Source organism: Gekko japonicus, unplaced genomic scaffold (assembly GCF_001447785.1).
Source record: "Gekko japonicus isolate JY-2015 unplaced genomic scaffold, Gekko_japonicus_V1.1 scaffold25, whole genome shotgun sequence".
In the NCBI taxonomy this organism is placed as follows: Eukaryota; Metazoa; Chordata; class Lepidosauria; order Squamata; family Gekkonidae; genus Gekko; species Gekko japonicus.
In genome coordinates this window covers 634,011-661,727 of record NW_015171502.1, presented here as the reverse complement: position 1 = coordinate 661,727, position 27,717 = coordinate 634,011, and the positions used below count along the sequence as shown (strand labels likewise).

General features: G+C 48.0%; 1 protein-coding gene across 1 annotated transcript in view; it reads right to left on the bottom strand.

The window, feature by feature from the left end:
• The window catches only part of TDRD10 (tudor domain containing 10), a 46,809-nt gene that overhangs the window by 5,958 nt on the left and 13,134 nt on the right, over positions 1-27,717 (bottom strand). The window contains exons 2-6 of the mRNA XM_015419099.1: positions 24,011-24,084; positions 18,589-18,739; positions 17,441-17,483; positions 10,712-10,790; positions 7,035-7,182 (exon numbers count right to left, since the gene is read on the bottom strand). Of these exons, the coding sequence (XP_015274585.1) occupies positions 7,035-7,182; positions 10,712-10,790; positions 17,441-17,483; positions 18,589-18,739; positions 24,011-24,084 (495 nt within the window). The remainder of the gene's footprint in view (positions 1-7,034; positions 7,183-10,711; positions 10,791-17,440; positions 17,484-18,588; positions 18,740-24,010; positions 24,085-27,717) is intronic.

Genomic DNA, 27,717 nt, shown 5'->3' with positions numbered 1-27,717 from the left:
TTTACGGCCAGCAGTTCCAGATAGTTGATATGATGACTCTTCCAAAGGGGTTGCCATGGAGCACCCACACAAGTGTCGTCTGTATGAGCACCCCAACCCCACAGGGAGGCATCTGTGGTGATGGACATTACGGGAACGATCGGTTGGAACGGTGCACCCGCCAACAGATTGGTGTCCACGAGCCACCACTGCAGGGAGACGAGGACCTGCGGAGGCACTACCAGTTGAAGGCTCGGAGGATGGATGGAAGGGCGAAATTTCTTTAGAAACCACAGCTGCAACGGGCGCATGCGAAGGCGTGCATATTCGATCACGGAAGTGGTGGCTGCCATGAGACCCAAGGTCCGCTGAATGTGGACCGCTGATGTCACGTTGGACTGGAACAAACGTTGAATTTCCAGACGAATGGTATCTGCCCGTTGGCGAGGAAGGTACGCCCGAGTGGCTAGGGAGTCTATGACAGCTCCTATGAACTGCACGCGAGTTGCAGGTTGCAGCATGGATTTCTGTAAATTCACCAGAATTCCAAGGGAGGATAGGACCGACAATGTGATGGTGATGTGCTGAAGGAGACATTCTCTTGAATCTGCCACCATCAACCAGTCGTCTATATACGGAAAGATCTGAATGCCCTGAAGGCGAAGATGAGCGACGACAACCACCATTACCTTCGTAAAAACCCTGGGGGCGGTAGAGAGCCCGAATGGAAGGGCTTTGAATTGGTAATGGTCCTCCCCGACTGCGAATCTGAGGAACTTTCTGTGACGAGGATGGATGGAGACGTGAAAATAAGCGTCTTTGAGATCTAAAGTGACCATCCAAGTCCCTGGAGACAGGAGTGGTAAAATGCTTTGCAACGTGGTCATGCGAAACTTTCTGTAAATGATGAACCGATTGAGAAAACGGAGGTCCATGATTGGACGAAGTCCTCCGTCCTTCTTGGGGACTGTGAAATATTTGGAATAAATCCCGCGGCAACAATCCGCCATCGGGACTTTCTCTATAGCGTTTTTTTGTGTCAGCGATTGTACCTCCTGTAGCAGGGCAGGAGACGCCGGGGTTCTGATGAAACGGGAGATTCTGGGAGTCAGAGAAAACTCTATGAGATAGCCATCTCTTATTATAGAGTGCACCCATTTGTCCGTAGAAATGGCGAGCCATGCGTGCAGGAAGGGTGCAAGGCGAGTCTGAGCAGTAAGGTTGAAGTCAAAGTCCCTGTTTGGGATTCTTAGGGAATTTCGACTTATAGGCACCGGACGATTGTCCCTTATTTTTCGGGGGAAAAGACCGTGACTGAGAGGAGGGAGGTCTTTGCCATTGATCCGTAGGTGATTTGTTGTACGGTTGCCTGGTCGACCAAGGTTGCCTAGGCCACTGCTTGGATTTCGAGTATTTGGTCGTGGGGGAGATCCCCAAACTCTTGGACGTCTTGATACTCTTATCCATTTCCTGCAGAACCGTGTCAGTGGTGGAGCTAAACAATCCAGAACCTTCAAAGGGAAGGTCTTCCACCGAGGATCTGGTGTCATATGGCAATGATGAAGAGCGGAGCCAGGCATGTCTGCGTAACGCTACAGAGGTTGCTAGAGTCTTACTAGCGGATTCCAGGGAATGCTTGGCAGCACTAATTTGGTGTCTAGCCAAGACCATCCCTTCATTCTGAATCCTTTTAATCTGAGGTTGGCACTCTTTGGGCACGTGCGGGAGGAAATCATTCAAACGCTTCCATAAATTGAATTGATAACGGCCCATGCAGGCGGCATAGTTCGCCGTTTTAATGCCCATTGCACCGACAGTGTAGAATTTTCTACCAACCGAATCCAACTTTTTTCCTTCTTTGTCTGATGGAGTAGAGTGACTCGCTTTTCCTTTTGTGGATGAGGAGACGACCAAAGAATTGGGCTTTGGGTGTGTGTATAAAAACTCAGCCCCTGATTCCTGGACCTTGTACATGTGATCCAGACGCTTATTAGAGACATTAATGGAGGCTGGACGAGTCCAAAAGTCCTTGGTAGTTTGCAAGAGAACTTTTGTCATTGGTAGAGCCACGGAGGGCGAAGTGTTAGAGTGCATAATGTCAAAAACGTTATCATCCACAAAACTGGCAACGAGAGTAGGAGTCATAGATAGATCTAATGCCATGCGTTGAATAAAATCTCCATAAGACTTAACATCCTCTGATGGAGAAATAGGTAAATCCGCTTCCACATCTTGCGAGGTGGGCTGTGCATCTACATCCTCGATATGTTCAGAAAAGCCATCTGAATCGGAGGATACATTGGATGGTTCTGGAGATGATTCGAGTAATTCAGGTTGAGACGGTGCCGGTGTGTTAATCGGGGGCACAACCGGGTCTGGTGGATGCGTCGGTATCGACTGCTTCGATACCGATGGTCGATCTTGAAAGCGCGAAATGCGGGATGACACCGACTGACGATCCCATTCAGGTGGGGGTGGTATCGGGAGTGCCCAAGGGTATGGGTATCGATTCCCGTACAAATAATGCCATTGCCTCTCATCCCAAGTTAGGGGAGGAGATGTTGGTCGGTGCCGATCCTCGACTCCACGTTCTGGGGAGGCATGAGAGGATTGACGGCTCGACATATCAGATTGCGACTGATTTGTTTGTTGAGTAAGGTCGATGTCGAGATCCGAACCGATCGGGTGAGGTTCTTGCGTGGGATCTCGACCCTGACTAGCCGAAACCTTATGGACTTTGGGTTTGTCCGTTTTAGGTTTCTTCGACTGCTGTGAGTCTTTGCCCTGCTTCCGGATCTTGGAAGGTACGGGGTGGTCCTTTATCGGCGTCGATCGTTTCGGTGCCGAAGCATCGATTGCGATCGTTGACGTCGATGATCCCGGAACGGGAGGACAAGTGTCCGCAGCCAAGGTGGACATCGAGGCGTGCCCGGACGTGTCCAACGGTGAAGAGGACTGTGGAGATAGTGCCTTCTCCATCAGGGCCAAGTGTAGACGAGCTGCCCTGTTTTTTCTCGTCTGATTCGAAAACTTTCGGCAATGTCTGCACTTAGAGACACAGTGCGACTCCCCTAAGCAAACGAGGCAAAGCGAGTGCCCGTCGGTGGGGGATATTTTAAGGCCGCAAGTCCTACACCGTTTGAAACAACCCCACCGCGGGGCCATAGGCCAGCGGGAGGGGAACGTAAGTAAAGAACAAACACCGAAAGAAAAATGCTAACTACAAAAATAAAGAAAGAGAAACTAACTAAACGCAAGTTTAGCAAAAAAAGTTTGGTACTTAGCAGACCGAGGCAGAAGGCGTCCTACCAGCGCGGCGGTCAGAAGAGAACTGGCGGGATCTGCGTGCCCCTCCTTGGTCATGCGCAGTGGAGTCGGCGCGTGACCTGGGAGAGGCGCGAAAATCCCTTTTTGCTAGCTATCGGTACCGAGAAGGTTCAGCGCAGGCGCAGTGTATCCCAAGGGTGTGATGCACAGAGACCACGAAGAAGATCCCATGTTGCTCGAATTGCGTACAAGGCTCGGTTCAGGTGAAAAACAAAACCATGGGCTTATTTTCAACTATGCTTCGGTTATTGAAACCAGTGTTCGGTCTGCAGTCAGTCACTTTCACTCCGGTTAGACATCTCAGGGAAAAGTAGGCGAAAAGCCGACAGTGCAATAAAAGAGGAGGTATTTATTGAATTGATAACCCCTAATTCTGCTAGATCCTCTGATGAAGCTAATGCAAAAGGCACTGAGATTATTAGATCAATAAATATCTGCTCTCTTGTGTTGCACCGTTGGCCTTTTGCCTTCCTTCTTCTTGGTGATGGGCTTGTTTTTCTTCTTCAATACATATCTCTCTGTAACCAGGGTTCACGTGAACGCATGACCACAGAAAGTCTAGGATCCCCTGTGTTCACACAGCACACAAAACCACAGTTAAGGCTAGCTGCGCTCAATGAATCAAACTCTAGTTTCAGATCCTGGTTTGACAGGCCTTTCATCGGTTAGCGGGGCAGCCTGTGCTCAGATAAGGTGGCCAACTCCAGGTTGGGAAACTCCTGGAGATCTGGCGGTGGAGCCTGGGGAGGGCAGGGTTGAACCTCAGAGGGGTATAATCCAAAGAGGCCGCCCTCCAAAGGGAGCTTCTGCCAGTTTCTCCAGGGGAACTGATCTGGGGAACTCCTGAAGATCTGGGGGTGGAGTACCGGGAGGCAGGGTCTGGGGAGGGGCCGGACCTCAGAGGGGGTGTAATGCCATAGAGCAGGGGTGTCAAACCCATTCGTTACGAGGGCCAGGTCTGACATAAATGAGACCTTGTTGGGCCGGGACATGTGTGTCACAACGTGTAATGCCAGGTAGCGGAGATATAAACTTTACAAAGGACACAAACACAAAGGGTGTTTTTCTTAAAACATTAGCACTCTTGCAATACTGTGGCTGCAGTCACACAGAACAGCACGCTAGAGAGACGGAAGATAGGCGGATTTTCCGGGCGCGATCTCACCGCCACATCTGGGAAGCATAGAGCTCCCGTGGCTCAACTGAGGCTTCCTTCCGAAGATGCGCGTCAAAAAACTAGTACCTCGGAGGTACTAGTTTCCGGAAACCGCGGGGCAAGGGCGGGCGTCTGATCACGTTTCTGGTGGCATCCGGCGCCCACCCATGTCCCCTCACAAACAGGTCATTTTTTTCCCCAAGGCTCCACGGATGCGCGCAAGCACCCAATGGAGCATGCGCACACTTCAGTTTAAAAAAGTTAAAAAAACAAACAAACCCCAACAACCCCATTTGCCGCGCCGCCCCGCTTCTTTGCCTGTGGTGTGATCGGCACCTCCCCCCTAGCCATGGGACCTCAACAGGATGTCTGATCTTGCAGTCGCGCGTTAGTTTGCCCCGGGGCAAACATCCACGCTTCCCCCCCGCATTTTCCAGCCCGTGTGCCCGGGGCCTGTGTTTATTTAACAGGGTCTGATAACTGACACCTCTTGCTCTGAAATATTGCATCAGAAATGTCTGTGCTGTTGTGATCTTGAGTATGGCTGTTCAGGTGTGTATCTGTCAGCTGCAAACCTACGACAACGCAGCAGCAGCAGCAGAACTGGAAGAAGTAGCAGAAGACAGCCAGTTCCACTGCGGGCCTGATAGAAGCCCTCCGGAGGGGGGGCCTCATCTGGCCCCCGGGGCCACATGTTTGACACCCCTCATCTGGGCCCCGGGGCCCTGCCATGTTTGACACCCTTACAAAGTTGCCAGTTTCTCCAGGGGAATTGATCTCTGTAAGTCTGGAGATCAGCTGAAATTCCAGGAAATCTCCAGGCCCCACCTGGCTGTTGGCAACCCAAGCTCAGATGGGTCACACAAACCCACAGCTGGTTTCATTAAACCGAGGAATCCCTTTATTTCCAAACCAAGCCTAGGAGAGATCCAAACATGTTACCAGAACCAAAGCCCCGGAGATGAAAGAATGCTCCCAAGTCAAAGAAATTCAAGAGACAGACAATAGGGGAGAAGAAAAGCTGAAAAGGGAGACTGATCAGAGGCTCACATTAAAGAAACCAAAATGGCTTTGCGGCTTTTAACACGACTCGGTGGAATGGCGGAGGAACAGACGATAGCATCCCATTCCAGTTTCAGCACATAATGTTCTGCAATCGTTTCTGCCTTGTCGATTGGATATTATTTATGAGGGTCAATTACGGCCATTCCTCCCGAATGCGTGCTTTGGGCGCGCTGCCTTCTGCGGTTGAACGGGTGGTAACCCAAGTGAGGGCCTTTTTGGTGGCGGCCACGACATTATGGTTCTCCTTTCCCAGGGATATTCGTCCGCCCCCCTCTATCACTGTCTTCTGACAGAGGGTGAAGAGTTTCTGGGGGCTTCGCTTGGGTTTTCCCTCAACGATCCCTCCTTCCTGCCTTGGCTTCCTGCCACATGGAGACCAGGCAGAGCGCCTCTGCAACCTACGGCCTGAAGACCCCTGCAGTTCACCTTCGCTTCTATTCTGACCTCCTCTGTACAAGCGTTTGTCCCTAGAGTGGACCTGCAGACAGATGGTGGCTGCGATAAAACTGCCTGCTGAGCTTCACCGCCCTGCGCCTTGAAGGAGCCCAAACTACAGCAGGGGTGAGGAAGAAGAAGAAGAAGAGGAGGAGGAGATTGGATTTATACCCCGCCCTTCACTACCCGAAGGAGTCTCAGAGCGGCTTGCAATCTCCTTTCCCTTCCCCTCCCCACAGCAGGACACCCTGTGAGGTAGAACAGCTCTGAAAGAACTTGTAACTGACCCAAGGTCACCCAGCTGGTTCTCCAGATTAGAGTTACATCTTGCATACGTAACAAATCTTGATTCCACAGTGTACAGGAGGGTGCCTGTGGTCTGCGTGTCAGTTTTTACAGATAATCAAAAGTGGCATGCAAACCAGATGAACAAATAAACCCTACTTTTATAGCCATTTGGAATCCTATTTTAGAATATCTAAGAGTACAAGGAGAAAATCCAGAAATTGCAAAGATAATGAATTTTTTAATTTAATTTTTTTTTGCAAAGATAATGCATTTGATATGATTTGTATATTGTTGGTAATAATACAAGACGATCTCTGTTAACCCTCTCAACTTCTGATTAACTATTCTACCTGAGAACTATTGTAATTCTAATTGTTATGGTATTTTAACAATAATAATAATAAAGAAAATTTTTAAAGAGATAATCAAAAGCACTCTGAACATGCTTAGAAACCCTCTCATTCTGTAGCCCTGCTGCAGAAGGCAGGAGAAGCAGAATGAGTTTATGTGAAGAAGAAGAAGAATAGGTTTTTCTACCCTGCCCTTCACTACCCGAAGGAGTCCCAGAGCGGCTTACAATCTCCTTTCCCTTCCCCTCCCCACAACAGACACCCTGTGAGGTAGGTGGGGCTGAGAGAGCTCTTTTGAGGACTGCCCTTGAGACAACAGCTCTGAGAGAACTCATGACTGACCCATGGCCACACCAGCAGCTGCAGGAAACCAAGCAATTAAGGGGAGAAAAGAACAGGTGGATTCCGATCACATCCCCCAGCCCTCCACCAACCTCTGTGAGGTGAATCGCCCAGAAGAACGGAGTCTGCGGCACCGTGTCGGTCACCAGGAGTGCCGCTTCTCCAGAGATGCTGGAAATGGATCTCAGCCAGCCCAGGTCCTTGAAGCAGTCCCGCGACATCTGCGTCAGGAAGGAACATCTGGAAAGCAGCACAGAGCAAAAAACAAGCATGTCATCTCAGACGTGACAGAACATCATACAAACGAGCCTTGCAGGAAGGGACACGGGCCGGACGGCTTGGAATTTTGCGGCATTTTGGCCCGGCCCACAATAAATCCATTCACCTTTTGGGATCTGTGAGCTTCTTCATGAGCAGCTTGGATTCTACTGGTTTGATTGCAAACAAAGCCCTCCCCTTCCCTGGTGGTGGTGGCGGCAGCAGCGGGTAGAGAGGAAATGTTCTGCTGACACTGCAGTGGAAGTCTGTTCTTGCCAGTGGAAAACACTGCCATTAGTCGAAGAGATACACGGGATCCAACCGCTGCACTTTACAGCCTTCTGATCCCACTGTTGCCAAGTTCCTCTACACCCATGTGGGGTGGTAGTGGTGGAAAGTGCTATAACACTATAACACTGTAGTTATAACACTATAACTATAACAGCCAGTTCGGTGTAGTGGCTAAGTGCGCGGACTCTAATCTGGGAGAACCGGGTTTGATTCCCCACTCCTCTGCTTGCAGCTGCTGGTGTGACTTTGGGTCAGTCACAAGTTCTCTCAGAACTGTTCTCTCAGGAGCAGTCCTCGAAGGAGCTCTCTCAGCCCCACCTACCTCACAGGGTGTCTGTTGTGGGGAGGGGGAAGGGGAAGGAGTTTGTAAGCCGCTTTGAGACATCTTTGGGTAGTGAAGGGCGGGGTATAAATCCAATCTCTTCTTCTTCTATAAGTCACAAACTGACTTATGGCAACCCAGGCCCGTAGCCACAGTGGGGCATTTAGGGGTGGTGCCCCCTCACTCGTGGCCCTTGCCCCACAACACCCGCTGTGGGAATTGTGCCAGCAGGTAAAGGACAGACTCTTCTCTTCTTCAGCTGCCTGCCAATGGAATCTCTCTCTCTCTCTCTATCCCCTGCTCCCCCAGGTTTCCCAACACACCACCCCAAATTTTCTGGCTACACCCCTGTGGCAATCCTATAAGGTTTCCAAGGCAAGAGACGTTCAGAGGTGGGTTTGCCATTGCCTGCCTCTGCGCAGGTACCCTGGACCTCCTCAGCAGTCTCCCATCCAAGTCCTAACCAGGGCCGACCCTGCTTAGCTTTCGAGATCTGGAGAGATAGGGCTCACCTGGGCCATCCAAGTCAGGCTCCTCCCTTCCCTACAGGTTCTAAACCAGCACAGCAAAGTACCAATTCCCGCTGTCACAAACAATCGCTGTGGGCATCACAGGTTAGATCCTGCATCCACAGTCAGCTGACGGCAGTGGAGTAAGAAGAGGAGCTGGTTTTTATACCCCGCTTTTCACTACCCCAAAGGAGTCTCAGAGCGGCTTACGATGACCGTTCCCTCCCCCTCCCCACAACAGACGCCCTGTGAGGGAGGTGGGGCCGAGGGAGCTCTGAGAGAACTGCTCCTGAGAGAACTGTGACCGACCCAAGGACACCCAGCTGGCTGCACGTGGAAAAGTGGAGAATCAAACCCGGTTCCCCCAGATTAGAGTCCGCAGCTCTTAACCACAACACCACGCTGGCTCTCGCTGGTACAAATTTTCCACTCACAGCAGGGGAAAGCTTTTCTTGCCAGTGGAAAACACTGCCGTTATCCAAACAGATACATGGGATCCAGCCACTGTACTTCACAGCCTTCTGACCCCACTGAGAGCCAGTTGACACAGAGTTCCTAACCCACAGCCCAGTCCTGGTTAAGAATCCCAGTTACAGGGAACAAAGCAAACCCCAGTTTGTTACAGCGCCCAAACTCAAGAGAGCCTGACAAAACTTGAGTTCAAAGACCTTCCTGAAGCAGGACAGAGCACGGAGCGCCCAAGGATCTGTGCCTCGTTGATTTATTTCATTTATACCCCACCTTTCTTCCTGATGGGGACCCAAAGTGGCTTAACACCGCTCTCCCCTCTTCCATTTTATCCTCACAACAACCCTGTGAGGAAGGTTATTAATTTATGTATTATATTCGGCTTCCATACCAACCCATTCCCCAACGGGCCTCAGGGTGGTGCACGACAAAACCAAATCGTATTATAACAGTTTAAAGCAGATTAAAAGTCACAGTGAAATTCCATAACAGCAAAATTCCTTATTTCCATAGCAGTAATACAGTATAAAAAACAGAAGGCCATCAAATAACAGATTCAATTCACAGATCGCAAACAAGCACGACACACTACTCTAAATTTGAGACAACTTGGTACCCAATTTTTTCTTTCATGTTAACGCATGATTTACTCCCTCCCAATTCGCTATATCGCAAATGGTTAACTCTCTAAAATACGTTTTAGATTGTCTAGGGGCCCACACATACCCAATGGTTCTCAAAAACCACAACATACATACATAAGCCTGCTACCAACGTCACCAACAACTTCTTTCTTGATGTTCACTGCTAGCACCCTCAGGTTTTCCCCAATAGCTACCATAACAATTCCCTTAAAACAATCTTGGGTAAGCTCTACCTAGTATTTTTCTAAGACTTTGTTCTATGTATTCATGTTAATGAGAGCCAGTTTGGTGTAGTGGTTTGGTGTAGTGGTTAAGTGTAGTGGTTTGGTGTAGTGGTTAAGTGCGCGGACTCTAATCTGGGAGAACCGGGTTTGATTCCCCACTCTTCCACTTGCACCTGCTGATGTGACCTTGGGTCAGTCACAAGCTCTGGCACAGCTGTCCTTGAAAAAGAGCAGTTTGTGTCAGAGTTCTCTCAGCCCCACCGACCTCACAGGGTATCTGTTGTGGGGAGGGGAAGGGAAAGGAGTTTGTAAGCCGCTCTGAGACTCCAAGTGAAGGGCGGGGTATAAATCCAATCTCTTCTTCTTCTTCTTAATGTTCCTGATGTCAGACACACCAATGTCTTATACTTGCTATACTATTTCAAATTCTGTATGTTGCTCTAAAAACAATATATATATATATATATTTATTTATTTAAAAAGGTTCCAATTCTTCTACCACCTTGCAGGGGGGGAGAAGAAGAGGAGATCGGATTTATACCCCACTCTTCCCTACCCATAGGAGTCCCAGAGTGGCTTACAATCTCCTTTCCCTTCCCCTCCCCACAAAAGACACTCTGTGAGGCAGGTGGGGCTGAGAGAACTCTTTAGAGGACTGACCTTGAGAGAACAGCTCTGAGAGAACTTGTGACTAACCCACGGTCACCCAGCAGCTGCACATGGAGGAGTGGGGAATCAAACCCGGTTCTCCCAGATTAGAGCCCACTTGAGAGTTCCAGCCAGATGGACACCGTCACTGTCTCCATCTGAACCTCTTGTGGAACAGACGGTAGGCTGAGTGTGTGTCAGACTGGCCCGCAACTGGTCCAAGGTCCCCTAGAGAGCTTCCGTGGCAGACCGAGGATCCAACCTGGGTCTCCCGGATCACAGTCCAACACTCTAATCATGACACCACGTGCCTCTTTTTGTGACATTTGATGGCTCCTCTTATAGCTGTTTTGTGACATTCGGATGTTGCCGTTGTGAGCGGCCTGTGCTCTTTTTTCTGCTTACCTCATCTCTACAGGAATCGCATAAAGGTTCTTCTTTGTTGGAGGTGGTACGGTCTGGACGCCGGGTTTTGGAACAAGGTCTGCGGAAAGACGGAAGGGCTAAAACAGCATCTGCTTACACTCATTTGATCCGGCAAATGGATCGGTCAACGGCTGCTAGTGGCAAAAGCCAAAACATAACCTCGCTGCCCAGAGAGGCAGGCACAGAGATGGAATAATCCCAATGCAGGAATGCCTCTCTCCACCAGACCATGCCTGTAGACTCCCCAAGGGCATCTGGCTGATAAACCCAGATCAGATAGTCCTTGGCTCTGACCCAGGAAGACCCATGGCTCTTAATAGGTGTGCTCATTTAGGAGTCTCCAAGATTCAATGGCTACGGGGCATGGGAGTTAAAAGCCCTATATGGTCAGGGACCTACTTACCTAAGGGACCGCCCTTTCCCCACATGTTCCCCAGAGAGCACTAAGATCAGGGCCCCAAAACCATCTGGCCCTCCCAGGCCCTAAAGAGCCAGGGCCTTTTCTGTGGTGGCCCCTTACTGGTGGAACGAGCTCCCGGAGGACATCAGGGCCCTGCGGGACCTCTTACAGTTCCGCAGGGCCTGTAAAACGGAGCTCTTCCGCCAGGCCTTCGATTAGGGTGCTGCCCCGGCCCCCCAACATCAGCACCAACTTAATAACCCACAGCCTGGCAAGAACCTGGATTATGGAAATAGCTGACCATCTGGATGTCGAGAGAATGCCATCATCGCTTATTACTACCTATGATTTCATATGCTATGGTCTTATTTTTAAAATTCTGTGTTTTAACACATTTCGCTGGTTCAATACACACACACACACTGTAAGCCGCCCTGAGCCTGCCTTGGCGGGGAGGGCGGGATACAAATCAATCAATCAATAATAAAAACAGGGGGTGTGGCAGCAGTCCTTCCAGTCGGCTGCAGCTCGTTCACTCTCCTGCTACCCCCAACGGAAAAACAACGTTTACTCTTCAAAAACAAGGTAACTTAACAAAAACTATCAATGCCAGCCAAGGGAAGAATCCGAGGCAAAAAGGTGCTAAAAATTCACCTCTTAAACTATTAATGAAGGAAACTACTCCAATTGCACAGGCCTTAAAAGAAATAAAAGAGGAGATTAAGTGAGATAAAGGCTTTGTCTTCTGACGTGGGACAATTAAGAAAGGAATTTGCCCAGGTCAAGAGTGTTATTGACCCGATAAATCAGAAACTAGATGAACTGGCTTCAGCTGTAAAAACACCAGAGAAGAAGGCAGACTCTGCACTTCAGATTGCTAGAAAAGTTTCGGATGATTTATGAGAGGTACAAAAGTTTGAAAAATGGGCCAAGAACAGAATTATACTTCAGGAGACGAAACTAAGGGAAAGAAAAGCGAAGTTACGGGGAGTTTCCTCCAGCTTTTGTGCAACCGGTCATCTTGAGGAGGAATTAAACAAGTGGCTTCTACAGACACTGCGGTCGGAGGGTGTAACAGAGGCTTCGGAAGAGATAATTACCTCGGCTTACCGAATCAACATTTCAAAGAGAGCCCCCCCAGGAGATCCGCAGGATATTATCATCGAATTCAAAGAGTTTAATATAAGAAATAATTTTTTTAAAATAGCTCAAGAAAAACAGGGTTTGCTCTTTGAAGATACATGCGTGTTTTTGTACGCTGACGTCATCCCAGAGGTGCTGATTGCAAGACAAAGTTTGCGTGAAACGGCAAAGGCATTGAGAGAAAAGGAAATACCATATAGATGGTTAGCACTTGGACATTTGGCTGTTAATATAAATAATAAAATATTCACAGCACATAATGAGATGTGGGGAAAAAACCTGTTGAGGCTGTTATGAAATTGAAAGAGGAGGAAAAGTGAAGGGAACAAGATACTCTGGTATTGATAGTTAGGATATAGTGTCAGTAAGAGGAAACATTTGTAAGCAACGAGTATTAGTATAAGAGTAGACTGTATCTCCAACCATGTTTAAGCAAATTAAAGGTAAAGGTAAAGGTTCCCTTGCTCGAAAGCCAGTCGAGTCCGACTCTAGGGTTGCGGTGCTCATCTCCGTTTCAAAGCCGAAGAGCCAGCGCTGTCCGAAGAAGTTTCCGTGGTCGTGTGGCTGGCATGACTAAACACCAAGGCGCACGGAACGATGTTACCTTCCCACTGAAGTGGTACCTATTTATCTACTTGCAATTTCTTGCTTTCAAACTGCTAGGTTGGCAGGAGCTGGAACTAGAGACGGGAGCTCACTCCGTCATGCGGCACACTCGGGTCTCGAACTGGTGAACTACTGTCCTTCCACAGCCTGCAGTTCAGAGTCTTAACCACTTGAGCCACCGCAGCTCCTTCAAATTAAGCAAATTAGAATTGTCTAATTTGAAGTTTAGAGTTTGTATTGTCATGAAAGGGTGTAGCAAGGAGGCGAAGCCTGTCTCCCTCCCCCCCAAGACCTCTGCATATAGGGAGAGAGGTGGCTTCCTCTCTCGCTGTAGAGTGCTTCTCTATAGCACCCATAATCGGAGGCAACCCTTTCAACTTTTCGTTTTAGGTACAGAAGAAGATGCAGGGAAATAGTATTATGCGAGTTAGAATGAACTGTAGGTTTTGAGTGGGATTATGAGTATTTATAAATTATGGGAAAGTTGGATGGGATTTATAAACGGGTAAGATAGGGGCATAGGAAAAGAGGAGGGACTAGAAGAATGAAAAAATTTTGGTTGTTGTAATAGTAGCCTCAGATGAATGTTTTTGTTTTGTTTCATGATTGTTAAAAATGGAAAATGAGGATGTCGATAAGATGAATAATGAATTTATGTTTTGAGTTTTGACTGATATACTTAATACAAAATGTAAATTCAAAAATAAATTAAAAAAAAAACAGAGCCTCCATGTTTGGATGCAGGGCTATCTGACAATGGATGTTAGGGGCAGCTATCCTCCATCCTGCTCAGCTTGGGAGTTCCACCGGGGTATCTTGTTTGCCCCACCCTTGCTCTCACGCAGCCAGGAAATCCCTCCACCTCGGTGAATCTGAATTTCTACTGAGGGTTGGATCCTGCAGAGCCATACCCTTAATGGTGTTGCTTTCCCCCACTGCAAGGAACCTCTGCCAGAGGAAGGGGCAAGGTTCAAGTCCAGCAGCACCTCAGAGACCAACAAGATGCTCAAGGTAGGAGCTTTTGAGACTCAAAGCTCGCCTCGTCAGTTACAAGTAGAAGAAGAGAAGGAGGAGGAGGAGGAGGAGATTGGATTTATACCCGGCCCTTCACTTGGAGTCTCAGAGCGGCTTACAAACTCCTTTCCCTTCCCCTCCCCACAACAGACACCCTGTGAGGTGGGTGGGGCTGAGAGAACTCTGACAGAAACTGCCCTTTCAGGAACAGCTGTGCCAGAGCTTGTGACTGACCCAAGGTCACATCAGCAGGTGCAAGTGGAGGAGTGGGGAATCAAACCCGGTTCTCCCAGATTAGAGTCCGTGCACTTCACCACTACACCAAACTGGCTCTCGAGGAGGAGAAGAGATTGGACTTATACCCCGCCCTTCACTACCCAAAGGAGTCTCAGAGTGGCTTAAAATCTCCTTCCCTTCTTCTCCCCACAACAGACACCCTTGTGAGGCAGGTGGGGCTGAGAGAGCTCTCTCGAGGACTGCCCTTGGGAGAACAGCTCTGAGAGAACTTGTGACTGGCCCAAGGTCACACCAGCAGCTGCATGTGGAGGAGTGGGGAATCAAGCCCGGCTCTCCAAGATTAGAGTCCGCCCTCCTAGCCACTACCTCAAACTGGCTCTCTTAACATATAGTCCTCAAACAGAGGATGTATCAGATATTGAACTGATAAGAACAGATGACTTTATAGAGAATGCTTTCCCAGGCAAAAGGCCGAGAAGCGACAGGGATGGAAACCCCTTGAGCTGTGAAGGAACTCATGAACGCCAGTGCAGAACAATGGACCCACCAGGGCTAAACAGGGAAACAAGATTCTTCTCTCACTACAGATCCTAATTTTTGTCCCTAAGCCATTTCTCCCGTTTAATCAAACGGATCACACTTTGCACTGTACCTCCGCATCCTGACACTCTTCTCTGCAACACCTGACTGAGAAGGGCTCAGGGATTTCTGTTCCTGCTTGCGTCTGACGAAGGGACCTTTCACTCTCGAAAGCTCATACCCTAAAAATCTTGTTGGGTCCTTCAAGGTGCTACTCGACTCAGATCTCTTTACTTGCTGATAAATCCTCTCGATTGACGGAATTAGTGGCTGAGTACTTGGCTATAGTACTCCACAAGGGTTATCCTTTTCCAGGTAAAGCCAATGAATAACTGTCTGATTTTGCTTTTAGACATTGGCCCAATCGGCATCTAGCATTGGCTCTGCTGTTTTACCAAACCCACACTGGAACAGAAAAAGATGCGGCTCAAAACCACATTCAAATACCCCGGGCCAACGTGGTACTGACTGGAGTCACCCCTGAACGGCCATAAAACAGCCATAAATCTATGCAGACGGCTACCATAAAACCAAGAGATCAAACAAAGTGAAAGCAGCACGCAGTCTGGACACTGCCATAAAATATGACAATCAATCAAAGTGAAAGCGGCATGCAATGTAGAGGGGAATTTCTGTACCAGCGTGGCTTTGGTAAAACAGCGGAGCAAATGCTAGAAGCAGACTAGGTCACTGTTTTCTTCATATTACTCTAATTATCCCTTTAGATTGTACTTTTTATTTGATTTTATTCATCTTAGACCCTGTCTGTATCTAATTCTAATTTACCCTTTTAGACTGTACTTTATTATTCGATTTTATTCATCTTAGACCCTGTCTGTATCTAATTCTAATTTACCCTTTTAGATTGTACTTTTTATTCGATTTTATTCATCTTAGACCCTGTCTGTATCTTTCTAATTTACCCTTTTAGACTGTACTTTTTAATTCGATTTTATTTATCATAGACCCTGTCTGTATCTAATTCTAATTTACCCTTTTAGACTGTACTTTTTAATTCGATTTTATTTATCATAGACCCTGTCTGTATCTAATTCTAATTTACCCTTTTAGACTGTCCTTTTTGTTCGATTTTATTCATCTTAGACTCTGTCTGTATCTAATTCTGATTTACCCTTTTAGACTGCCCTTTTTAATTCAATTTTATCTTAGACCCTGTCTGTATCTAATTCTAATTTACCCTTTTAGACTGTACTTTTTTATTTGATTTTATTCATCTTAGACCCTGTCTGTATCTAATTCTAATTTACCCTTTTAGACTGTACTTTTTATTCGATTTTATTCATCTTAGACCCTGTGTATTTCTAATTTACCCTTTTAGACTGTACTTTTTATTCGATTTTATTTATCTTAGACCCTGTCTGTATCTAATTCTAATTTACCCTTTTAGATTGTCCTTTTTAATTCGATTTTATTCCTCTTAGACCCTGTCTGTATCTAATTCTGATTTACCATTAGATGCCATTAAAGGTTTTGAATTGGAATTTGATTTGACACAAAACTCTGCTCTTCTACTGCAGACTGACAAGGCCACCCACCTGAAACCATCTTCGCAAAAGGTGGTGGGGAGCAGAAAGCCGAGTTCATGAACTGATAAGAATCGGTTTGGTTCACAAAGCAACGTATCAGTTCATGGTTCAGTCACAAACCGAATGGCAAAAATGTGGGTTGTGCCCATCCCTACTTATCAGTGCCCCTCCTGCCTAGTGTCCCCTGGGGTAACCTGGAAGCAAAGTGACTGCAGGCAATGGCAACTCCTATGGCGCTCCCACTCTTAGAGAGAAGGGGAAGCCGATGCCATCCCCTTCCTGCCAGGCACAGAGTCTCTGCTCCCACCCCTGGAAAACCAAGTGGGCTCCATTTTCACATGATCCCAATGGAGGTGGGGAGGAGGGGTTTGCCTCAGAGTAGAAGAGAGAAAGAGAGAAGAGGAGATTGGATTTATACCCCGCCCTTCACTCGGAGTCTCAGAGCGGCTTACAAACTCCTTTCCCTTCCCCTCCCCACAACAGACACCCTGCGAGGTAGGTGGGGCTGAGAGAGCTCTCTCAAGGACTGCCCTTTCAAGGACAGCTCTTGTCAGAACTATGGCTTGCCCAAGGCCATCCAGAAGGTGCAAGTGGAGGAGTGGGGAATCGAACCCAGTTCTCCCAGATTAGAGTCTTGGCACTGAACAACAACAAACCCTTGGCAACCCTCCAGGTAAAGGTAAAGGTAAAGGTTCCCTTGCTCGAAAGCCAGTCGAATCCGACTCTAGGGTTGCGGTGCTCATCTCCTTTTCAAAGCCAAAGAGCCAACGCTGTCCGAAGACGTTTCCGTGGTCATGTGGCCAGCATGACTAAACACCAAGGCGCACGGAACGCTGTTACCTTCCCACTGAAGTGGTCCCTATTTATCTACTTGCAATTTCTTGCTTTCGAACTGCTAGGTTGGCAGGAGCTGGAACTAGAGACAGGAGCTCACCCTGTCTTGCGGCACCCGGGTCTTGAACCGCTGAACTACTGACCTTCCACAGCCTGCAGTTCAGCGCCTTAACCACTTGAGCCACCGCAGCTCCATAACCCTCCAGGTATCCCCAGATAAAGTCTGAACCGGATTGTTTTTCTAAATATGCTGAGATTTCACACCCCATCAAACACAGGTAGGTGTATAATTCAAGCAAGAAGAAATGTTGAGAAATTGTAAAAAAGCCCAACCCATATGTAACATACCACCATTGCCTACGGGCAATCCATCAGGGACTGGCTCCAAATCCTAAAAAGGGGGGGAAATGGAGTTTTATCATCAGCCAAAAGGCAAAAATATAAAGATAAACAGGACTGGCTATTTTTTAAATATTGATGAAAACTGCACGTAATCTTATAAAACACTACAGAAATTGATGCAAACTTTTAGAAAGGTAAATTTCAACGTTTCTTAGAAAGTTACTTCCCTTCCTCTTCCCACTCCAGCCCCCTTGTGAGGCAGGTGAGAGAGTTGTGAGCAAGCTAAGCCGCGGAGTCTTGTAAGCCAAAATTCTATTTGGTGAGCTCCTGGCATTAAAGTTGTGAGCGAGTGATCTGACTGCGGCCAAATCCTTCCTGAGCGAAGACAAAAATGGGTGAGTCAGAGGCTGAAAGACTGTGAGCTGGCTCACACTAACTCAGCTCAGAGGGGACACTGGCTGTGCGAGAACGCTGACTGGCCAAAGGTCCCCCAGCAGGCTTCATGTGGAGGAGGAGTGGGGAAATAAAATCCTGCTCCCCAGATCAGAGTCTGCTGCTCTTAACCACGACGGGACACGACACTCGCTCTCGAGAGAAGAGGACAAAGAACCTTCTCTCCTCATCCCGTAATACTAAACCGGGGGGGGCGCGCTTTGTAAAGCTGACGGAAGATCAACGTGGAAGAAATAAAACAAAGCGCTTTTCCTCACAGGACGCAATTGACTCAAGCTGTCATTTGCGACTGGATTTTCCCGCGCAAAAACAAAAAATCTCGTTGCAAATGGTTGCTGAAGTGCACTGAGAATGCATTATCCGATGCGTGTGAAAGCAAGCCTTGTGGAACTCCCTGCCACAGGACACAGGAGAGGATACTGCCATAGGTGGCTTTTAAAAGAGATTCATACAAATTCATGGAGGAAACGTCCCCTTGATGGCTGTCAGCACTGACAGAGAAATGGAACCTCCATGTCCAGAGGCACTATACCTCTGAATACCGGGGTGGGAGGAGAAAACAACAGACTTTGGCTTCTGCGCCCTGCCTGTACGCCTTCTGGGGATATCTGGCTGTCCACCGGAGGAAACAGCAGAGGATGCTGGAGTTGAGGGACCTTTGGTCTAACCCGGTTGGGCTGCTCTTAAATCCCTATAATTACCGGCATCTCCGTGTGGTTCTTTCTGTACTCGGGACTTCTCCTCTCCTCGGAAACAGCCACAACCATCCGCTGTCCTTTCACCATCACCCCATTCCGCGTCTGCACGGCAAGCTGTACTGCCTCAGGGGACGCCATTTCAAGAAATGCGAAACTGAAGCAGGGGCAGAAGAAAGACAGACGGTTAACCTCCGCAAACCCTTCTATTCTGACCTTTCCACAGCATATTTACAGACCAGTCCTGAGGGAGTACAGTAACAGATTTAGCGTAAAGCTCCAGCTGTGGAAGCACTGCCCCTCACAAGATTACACTCCACTAACGCAAATGAAGTTGCCTTACACTGAATCAGACCCTTAATCCATCAAGGTCAGTCTTGTCTACTCTCCAGGGGTCTCAGGCAGAGGTCTTTTCCCATCACCTACTGTCTGGTCCTTTCGACTGGCGCTGCCGGGGATTGAACCTGGGACCTTCTGCATGCCAAGCAGAGGCTCTACCACTGAGCCACTGTCCCTCCAACACCCATGCATAATTTCTTTCTGGTCTGGAGCCCCACGGAAAAGGTCTGCTTCTGGTAGGGATCCCAAGTCCCCCCGCCCCAGAGTCTGGTCCCCCGGCCCCGCCGAATCGGGCCCCGGGGGGAACTCCTCCCCGACGTGCGCGTCACCCGGAAGTGACGTGGGCACGCTGGGCACCCTGGGGGCGGGGCCACGGCCATACAAGGGAAAACTCTATGGTCTTCCCTTGTATGGTCGTGGCCCCGCCCCCAGCGTGCCCGGCATCATAACGTCACTTCCTGGTGACATGTGTGCGGCACGCGCACACCCCCGCCGCCAAGGTAAGTTCCACTTGGCAACCCTAGCTCCTGGCGTCAAGAGAGGCCCCAGGCCACTTCCATTTTTAAGGGGGCCCCCGCCCCAGTAAATTAAAAAAAACGAAGTGAGAAAACAAGGATACAAAATTAGTAGTATTATATTTTGCATGTTTTACATTTAACACAGTAACATAAAGAATATTGTAAGACTTTGTAATGAATGTTCCCATTTTTATTTAACGTGATTTAACATCAAAAGTGTAAATTTGAGGGGCCCCCCCCCCCCCCCAAATGTGAGGCCCAGGCCAAATGGCCCTGCTGGCAAGTGGAAACTTTACAACTCACAAGGGAAAGAATGCAGCATAGGGTCTTACTGGCTGGTTTACAATGGGGGGTTTTGTGGGGGGGAAAGGCCATTCCTCAAGATTCTTGGGACCCAAATCCAATTAGTGGTTTAAGTGTCAAAACCAGCACCGTGAATCATTGCAGCTGAAACCTCTTCTACCGCCACCACCGGACTTCAAAAGCAAGTCAAGCGAGCACAGGAAGCCATCATTTACCGAACCAGACTATCTGACTCAACAGCTCTCTGTGCTGGCTGGCAGTGCTTGCAGGAGACACACGCAGAAGAAGAAGAGATTGGATTTATACCCCGCCCTTCACTACCCAAAGCGGCTTACAAACTCCTTCCCCTTCCCACAACTGACACCCTGTAAGGTAGGCGGGGCTGAGAGAGCTCTTGACAGAAACTGCTCTTTTTTCCCCAAGGACAGCTCTTATCAGAACTAGGCTTGCCCAAGGTCATCCAGCCAGGTGCAAGTGGAGGCGTGGGGAATCCAACCCGGTTCTCCCAGATTAGAGTCCGTGCACTTAACCACTACACCAAACTGGCTCTTTGGTGTAGTGGTTAAGTGCAAAGGTAAAGGTAAAGGTTCCCTTGCTCGAAAGCCAGTCAAATCCGACTCTATGGTTGCGGTGCTCATCTCCGTTTCAAAGCCGAAGAGCCAGCGCTGTCCGAAGACGTTTCCGTGGTCATGTGGCCGGCACTCCTCTGAGGGCAGGTAACCCTTCACATTTTCACTGCACTGTCCTTGGAAACCTTCAGGAAGCACTGGCATCACAAGCTTCTAACTGTGCATGGGCTGCAGGCATTTTATTGCACATTGTTAGATTTTACAAGGTTGGGGTGGGGGAAGATTCGGGGCTTCAGTGTTGTATGATGCAGTGATTATGTATTATGCGATACACGGATTATGTACTGTATGATGCACGGACTATGACGCACTGGTTATGTATTGTATGATGCATTGACTATGAATACAGAAGAATGCTGAGATCAGCTGATGTTAAGTACTGATATGGTTTCCCTGAAACCGAGGCCTGCCAGAATGAAGGTGAGCTTGGGGATAAATACAACAGGGCAAGTAACAGCAAAACAACTGTGTGCTGAAATACCCGCAATAGTCAATGTACAAAAAGAGACTTCAGCAAAGTGAAACGCATATGTAATCAGCAATAAATCTGTACATAAAGTCCATCATAGGAAATATAGACGCCCACAGAATTTTTGGTCCTGTTCTACATAGTAGCAAGCTTGAGGTGCACTTTCAAGCTTAGGAGACCTGGCCCATAAAGAAACTGAACAATATTGTCTTGTAAAGATATTGGAATGAGACTTTCTATTGTGGATCTTTGTTCCTGAGGAAGGACCAGAAGTCTGAAACACTGTATACTACCTAGGAAAAGTGTTGAATTTCTACTTTGGACTTGATGCATTCTGTGGACTTCTATATTTCCTATGATGGACTTTACATATAGATTTATTGCTGATTACATATGTGTTTCACTTTGCTGAAGTCTCTTTTTGTACATTTTCTCTTGCGGGTATTTCAGCGCACAGTTGTTTTGCTGTTACTTGCCATTTTGTATTGTGTGCTGCGTTGTTTTGTTACTTGTTGATAAATACAATAGACCAGCAGGATCCTAGCAGCCACCTATCGGGATGAGATTAGTGTGAAAATATTGTTGGGAGTGGGTGTGTTTGGGGTGTGCCGTTTGACGGGATTATAAGCAGGGCTTTGGCCCTGCTGGACTTGTCTTGCAGCTAGAACTGATTCACAATAAACCACGAGCTGATCACTACTCGCGTGTCGAACCCGGTCTATGCTTGCTGGTGATCCCCAGCCCTAGGGAAGTCCGGCTGTCCTTGAGTAGGGCCAGGGCCTTTTCGGTCCTGGCCCCGACCCGGTGGAACTCTCTGACGAATAACATCAGGGCCCTGCGGGATTAGATGCAATTCTGCAGGGCCTGTAAGGCAGAGATGTTCCACCAGGCTTTCAGTTGAGGGTAGCGACGGGAGGTTAGGATGGGCACTGTGACGTCCTCCTTATTGGGAAGGACTAGTTTCACTTTAAAAGTTCTCTTTATTTTGTTTAACCGGGTAGATTCTGCTGCCACCGGGAAATTTTAAGGATCTCCAAACCTTTATGCGTTTACTTTTGCTCTTACTAGATTGGTAGACCGAGTTTAAAGCTTACAAGGAACTATGTGGTCCTGGGAAGTATTTCATTCAGAGCTGGTATAAACTTGAATAAAAGAGGATTTATTGAAATAAATACTAAATAAGAGGGTGGTACAATGTAACTAGTAATGTGTAAATGATGAACAATTGCTTTGGTATCACACACAATCTTCTCCCTCACTGACAGGGATCTTTTCATGTAACTTTGTAACACTTGTTTATCTCAATGCCATATAGGTTCACTGTTTCACTCCAGTTTGTTATGACACTCAGACTTTCCTTTAACTTTTCTTCACTTAAACTTTACTTTACTTTTTTCTATACACTCAGCTTTCAGCTCTCTTTATCTTTCTCACTGAACAACTGCAGCTGTCAGCTTCTCTGCTTCAACACAGAACTGCTTGTCTACATCAACTGTCAACTTGTAACTGAAACTACTGACTGACTCACATACTCATCCACCCAGATTCACTTCCAAAACCCCTCCCCCTCTCTGTCAACCATCAATCATACCACACTTGCCTCTCTCCACCACTCTAGTCTATCTACCACCGCCATGCAACCAAACTTTTAAAGAGACACACACACACACACACACACAAGGAATCATTACAGGCTTTTTCTTCTGTGGCCCCCACCATACCCTGCCCTGCGGGACAGCGGCCTGGCCGGCAAAGGTGGACTATTACGCCACCTTGGATTGGTTTTAATTTATAATTTATTGTTCTGCTGTGGATCATTTTAATTATACGTCAACCATATTTTAAAAGTTAATAAGGCTGTAAATCGCCCAGAGCCTGTTTGCAGGGTGGGCAATTCATAAATCCAATAAAATGAATAAAAATAAATGTGATGCACTTGATCATGTATTGTACAATGCATTGACTCGGCATTGTGTGGCGCACTGATCGTGCATTGTCACCTGTCCTGATCCATGAGGAACGGTGGGGTGGACATGTTTTTAATAAATAATTTTCACACCGGGGGGGCGGCCTGCCCGTTTTTGCTTACGGTGAAAGTTCCCAGCACGCTGTTGCGCCAGAGACTCGGGACATTCTGAGCCAAGCCTCAGCTCCCTCACCCCTGGCCAGCAGCACCAACACCCGGTTAGCCCACACCAGTTAGTAGCCACACACAAGCCGAGTGGCTCCTAAAGAACGGTCCGGTCCGCTCCACTGGGGTCTGCCCACAATCAACTTAATGTCCCCCCCCTCACCTGCTTTGCACTGTGTAGTGTATCAGGCCCTGACAGGGCCGGACATGCCTGGACTTGTCCAGGCACAAATACCTAAAGCTTCAGACCTAAAGACAATGGGCACATAGGATCCTAGCCAGGCCCAATGAAAGGGCTAGGTCCTGGCCAAGAGGCCAATAGGTCTCTTGGTTACTGTAAATAGCCAATCGGGAGTGGGGTGTGTGTTTGGTGGTGGGGTTCTCAGAGGGAATATAAGCCGGCCTGCGAGCCGGGTAGTTGTCTTTGTCCTGAACTAAATAAAGGTATGCTTAGCTGAAATCACTCTCCGTCTGCATACTTTTCACACTGCCAACAAAATTAGCTATTTGGAGTGTATAAGCAAAGAAGGGGGGTAATTTTAATTAGGCGGAGGGGAGAGAGACATCGTGACTCCCCTGCCTCCTGGCGTTCTCCTGAATGTCTAATTGCACTGTGCTTAATAAAGGGGCCTGACTTTGAGATTCTCTTTTCGCTCCCTGACTAAATGGAGGCGATACCATTGGGATGAGGAATCGCCCTTGGAAGTTCCGCCATAAATTGCAGGGCACTGACAATGTGGGATTGGCTTGAACTATCTGCTGGACAGTGCCACCCAATGGGGAGGATTGAGGTTGCCATCAATACCACTCAAGACCGTCTTGTTCACAGAAAGCCCTTTATTATTGTTATTGGTATTATTATGTGGTTTTACTGTTTTATCTGGTCTTATGTATGGGCTCATGCCCCTTGTAAGCCGCCCTGAGCCCGCTCGCGGGGAGGGCGGGGTAAAAATGCCTAAATAAATAAATATAACTTCCTGAGAGAAGGCGAGCCGGAAGCCCGGTTTGCCTGGGCGAACGAGGGAAAGCCCCAGGGTACCTTTTTGCAGAGGAGTTCTGCCGTATCCTGACTGCCTTCAGGCCAAAGTCCTTGAACAAGACCGCGAGCTCCACCTGCAATGGAAACCCGAAGAGAGGTTTCACCCCAAATTGCTACCGGGGAGGCTCTGGTAACACAAGGTATCATCCCCTTCCCTGCCCACCCAAACGTCACTCTAGGGTTGCCAACCTCCCAGTGGCAGAAAATAGTCAATGACACAACTGTTATGTATTTACGAAGGAAATGTCACTCTTTTTTTTTTTTAAGATTTTCAAAAATAGATCAATATTATTTTTATGTTTTTTTTGGGAAAATCTAAAAAAAAGGGGGTGATGTTTCCTTCGTAAATACATCACGGTTGTCTCATCGACCGGTTTTCTACTCACTTATACCGTGATCTCTCTGGTTTCCCAACCTTCAGGGGGTGGCTGCTGATCTCCTGGGATTACGCCTGATCTCCAGCTGACGGTGATCAGACCACCTGGAACTCTACGGCAACATACCCCCACTGTAGTCCCTCCCCAAACCCTGCCCTCCTCAGAGTTCACCCCCAAAACCACCAGGTTATTTCCCAGCCCAGAGCCATCAACCTGACTCCTGGCCCCTTTGAGGCTTCTTCCTCAAGACTTCATTCGAAGGACCTGACGTTTTCGTTCCAGTTCACCACAGCCCTCGTTGGGACTCACGATTCTCCTTCATCCCCCTCCACCCCTCAAACAGTGCTACAGAGTCAAGAGCGGAAGTGTCTGTTGTCGTGCAGTTCTCCACAGACGAAAGCAAAGAAAACCAAATGCAAAAAGGAGAGACGCCACACCTCTGTGATATCCCGAGGGAGGTTTCCAACAAAAAGTTCCACTCCTTTTCTCTTCAAGGGATCTGAAAACGGCAAGAAAAAGACGGGCCTGAAAATTCAGTTTGACTTTGATCACAATCAAATTTAACAACAGCTCTTCAAAGCAAAACATATACATTTTTTAGGTAGCTTGTAAAAGTAAAGGTAAAGATTCCCTTGCTCGAAAGCCAGTCGAATCCGACTCTAGGATTGCGGTGCTCATCTCCGTTTCAAAGCCAAAGAGCCAGCATTGACCAAAGACGTTTCCGTGGTCATGTGGCCGGCATGACTAAACACCAAGGTGCATGGAACGCTGTTACCTTCCCACTGAAGTGGTACCTATTTATCTACTTGCAATTTCTTGCTTTCGAACTTTTGTCTTATAAAACAAAGGTGTGCTAACTCCAGTGTTGTGTGTCACGGTAGAGCCAGGGAGGCAGGCAGACAGGGGGAGTCACAATACAAGTCCAAAGGTCAGCCGGGAGAGCAGTCAGCAGAGCATTAAACAAGTCCCAAAACACCAGACAAAGCCGTAGTCAAACATTACCAGAGGTCAGAATACAGGGAGCAAAGCTGAGGGCGTGGTCAGGTTCAAAGCTGGAAGTCAGGAGCCAGAGCAGTCCAAACACAAGCCGAGTCCAAAAGCCACAGAGTCAAACAGGAATCAAGGTGTAGAGCTTCTGGTTCTACGAAGGAGGTTGCCAGCACAAATTGCTCATGGCCAGCGGCCCTACTAAATAGTGCTCTGGCCCATTAACTCATTAGCACCTTTGTGCGAGGTCCTGGCTGCTGTTAAAACTCAGGGCTCAAGGATCTCCGCCCTCTTGAACGTGCTTCTTTTCGTCGGCTAGCCAGCTCCTGACGTCTCTGATCCCTAAGCCTACTTACAGGTGGGGGAGATGCAGGTGGTGAGCTGCTTATGGCCTGCTCAATCCCAGGTGCAAACCGTCCTGTAGTTGACTCAGCTTGCTGTGTATCCTCCTCAGTACTTACAGTAGGTGCAGATCCCGATGCTTCTCCAGCTCTTAAAGGCACTGAATCCTCCCCTCTTAGGCTGTCAGGAGCTGGCTCTGGGGCTGAGTCAAGGGCAGGCATGATACTGTGCCATTTGTGTGTTTTTTTGCTTTCAGGAAAACCCCTTATGGTCTAACAATGATTAATTGTCATCAAGTCACAACATACTCATGGCAAACGCTTATGGGGTCTTCAAGGTGAGCAGAAGTGGTTTGCCAGTGCTGGCTCTGTGTAGCGGGCGGCTCTGGCCTTCCTCACTGGTCGTCCATCCAAGCAGTAACCTAGTCTGACCCTGCTTAGCCTCTGAGATCTGATGAGACTGGGCTAGTCTGGCCTGTCCAGGTCAGGGCAAGGCCCTGTTCCAAATTCTGCCGGTGGAAAATGCCATCCAGTCGCAGCCGCCTTATGACCACCTTATAGAGCAAAGGTGTCAAACTCATTTGTTACGAGGGCCAGATCTGACATCGATGTCACTTTGTCGGGCTGGACCATCTGTGCCAAGAAATGTAACGCCAGGTACCGGAGATAGAAACTTTGTAAAGGACACAGGCAAACCCAATTGACAGTATTATTTATTCAAAATACAAGCAAAAGCAATCGACTCCTAGCAGTGAAAGCAACTGATTTACTGGGGGGACCCACAAAAGCCCCAATAAATGTATTTAATCATATGCAAGACTAGGTTTTTGCCCATGCGATACCATAAAAAGGGGGGGTACCTTACATTTCCATACATACCAGTTGCTCGTGGGCTGGGTAAGAGCCCTCGATGGGCTGCTTCCGGCCCTGGGCTACAGAGATTTCAAGGCAAGGAGTATTCAGAGGTGGGTTTGCCATCGCCTGCCTCTGTGTAGCAACCCCCGACTTCCTTGGAGGTCTTCCGTCTAACTACTAACCAGGGCTTACCTTGCTCAGCTTCCAGGCTCTGACAAGCAATGTTCCCTCTAAGCTGTGGAATCTTGTGAGCAACAATTCTACTTTGTGAGCTACCGGCGTTAAAGTTGTGAGCAGGTGATTTGGCTGCTGCATAAATTAGTTTGCTCTGGAGCCCTCCTTCCTGAGCTGAGACAGAAATGTGTGAGCCGGAGGCTAAAAAACTGTGAGCTAGCTCACACTAACTCCACTTAGAGGGAACACTGCTGACAAGATCAGGCTAGTCTGTTCAGGCCACTTACGGTAAACTAGTTTTGTGGCACTCTTGCTATTTGGGGAGACTGTTTTTCCTTTAAACCACCCTCGGTGTGTATAAACTTGGTAGTTTTCTGCTGCCCCCAGTAATTAAAAATTCCAATTTCTCTCTCTTTTGGTGATATGACCCAGGGTCTGGCCACTTCAGAGGACTATGTGGCCCTGAGGAAGAACTGTACTGATTTCTGAGATATGTTCAAACAAAAACTGATTTATTGAATAAAGAACAAAATAGGTTTCTGGTTACCTTGAACTGTTTCTGGGAAAAGGAACTTGTAACTATAACTGGCAAGGTGTCACACACAGTCTCTCAGACACCAAAATTCCACGCTGACAGGCTTCTCTCTCTTATATGTGGCCACACTGGCTAAGCTCTTTGTCTTCGGCACACAGGATAAAACATTGGTCTAACCACACAGTTTAGACACTCCTTGTTTCTTTGCCATACAGACTCTCTCACAAAACTTTTAGAGTTACACAGACTCTCTTCATAGCTCTTCCACACTTCACTTTCCAAAAGCGCATACACAGAACTCTAGTCATAAAATCAGGGCTTTTTTTGTAGAAAAAGTCCACCAGGAACTCATTAGCATATTAGGCCACACCCACCAGCAGAAACTCATTAGCATATTAGGCCACACCCACCAGCAGAAACTCATTAGCATATTAGGCC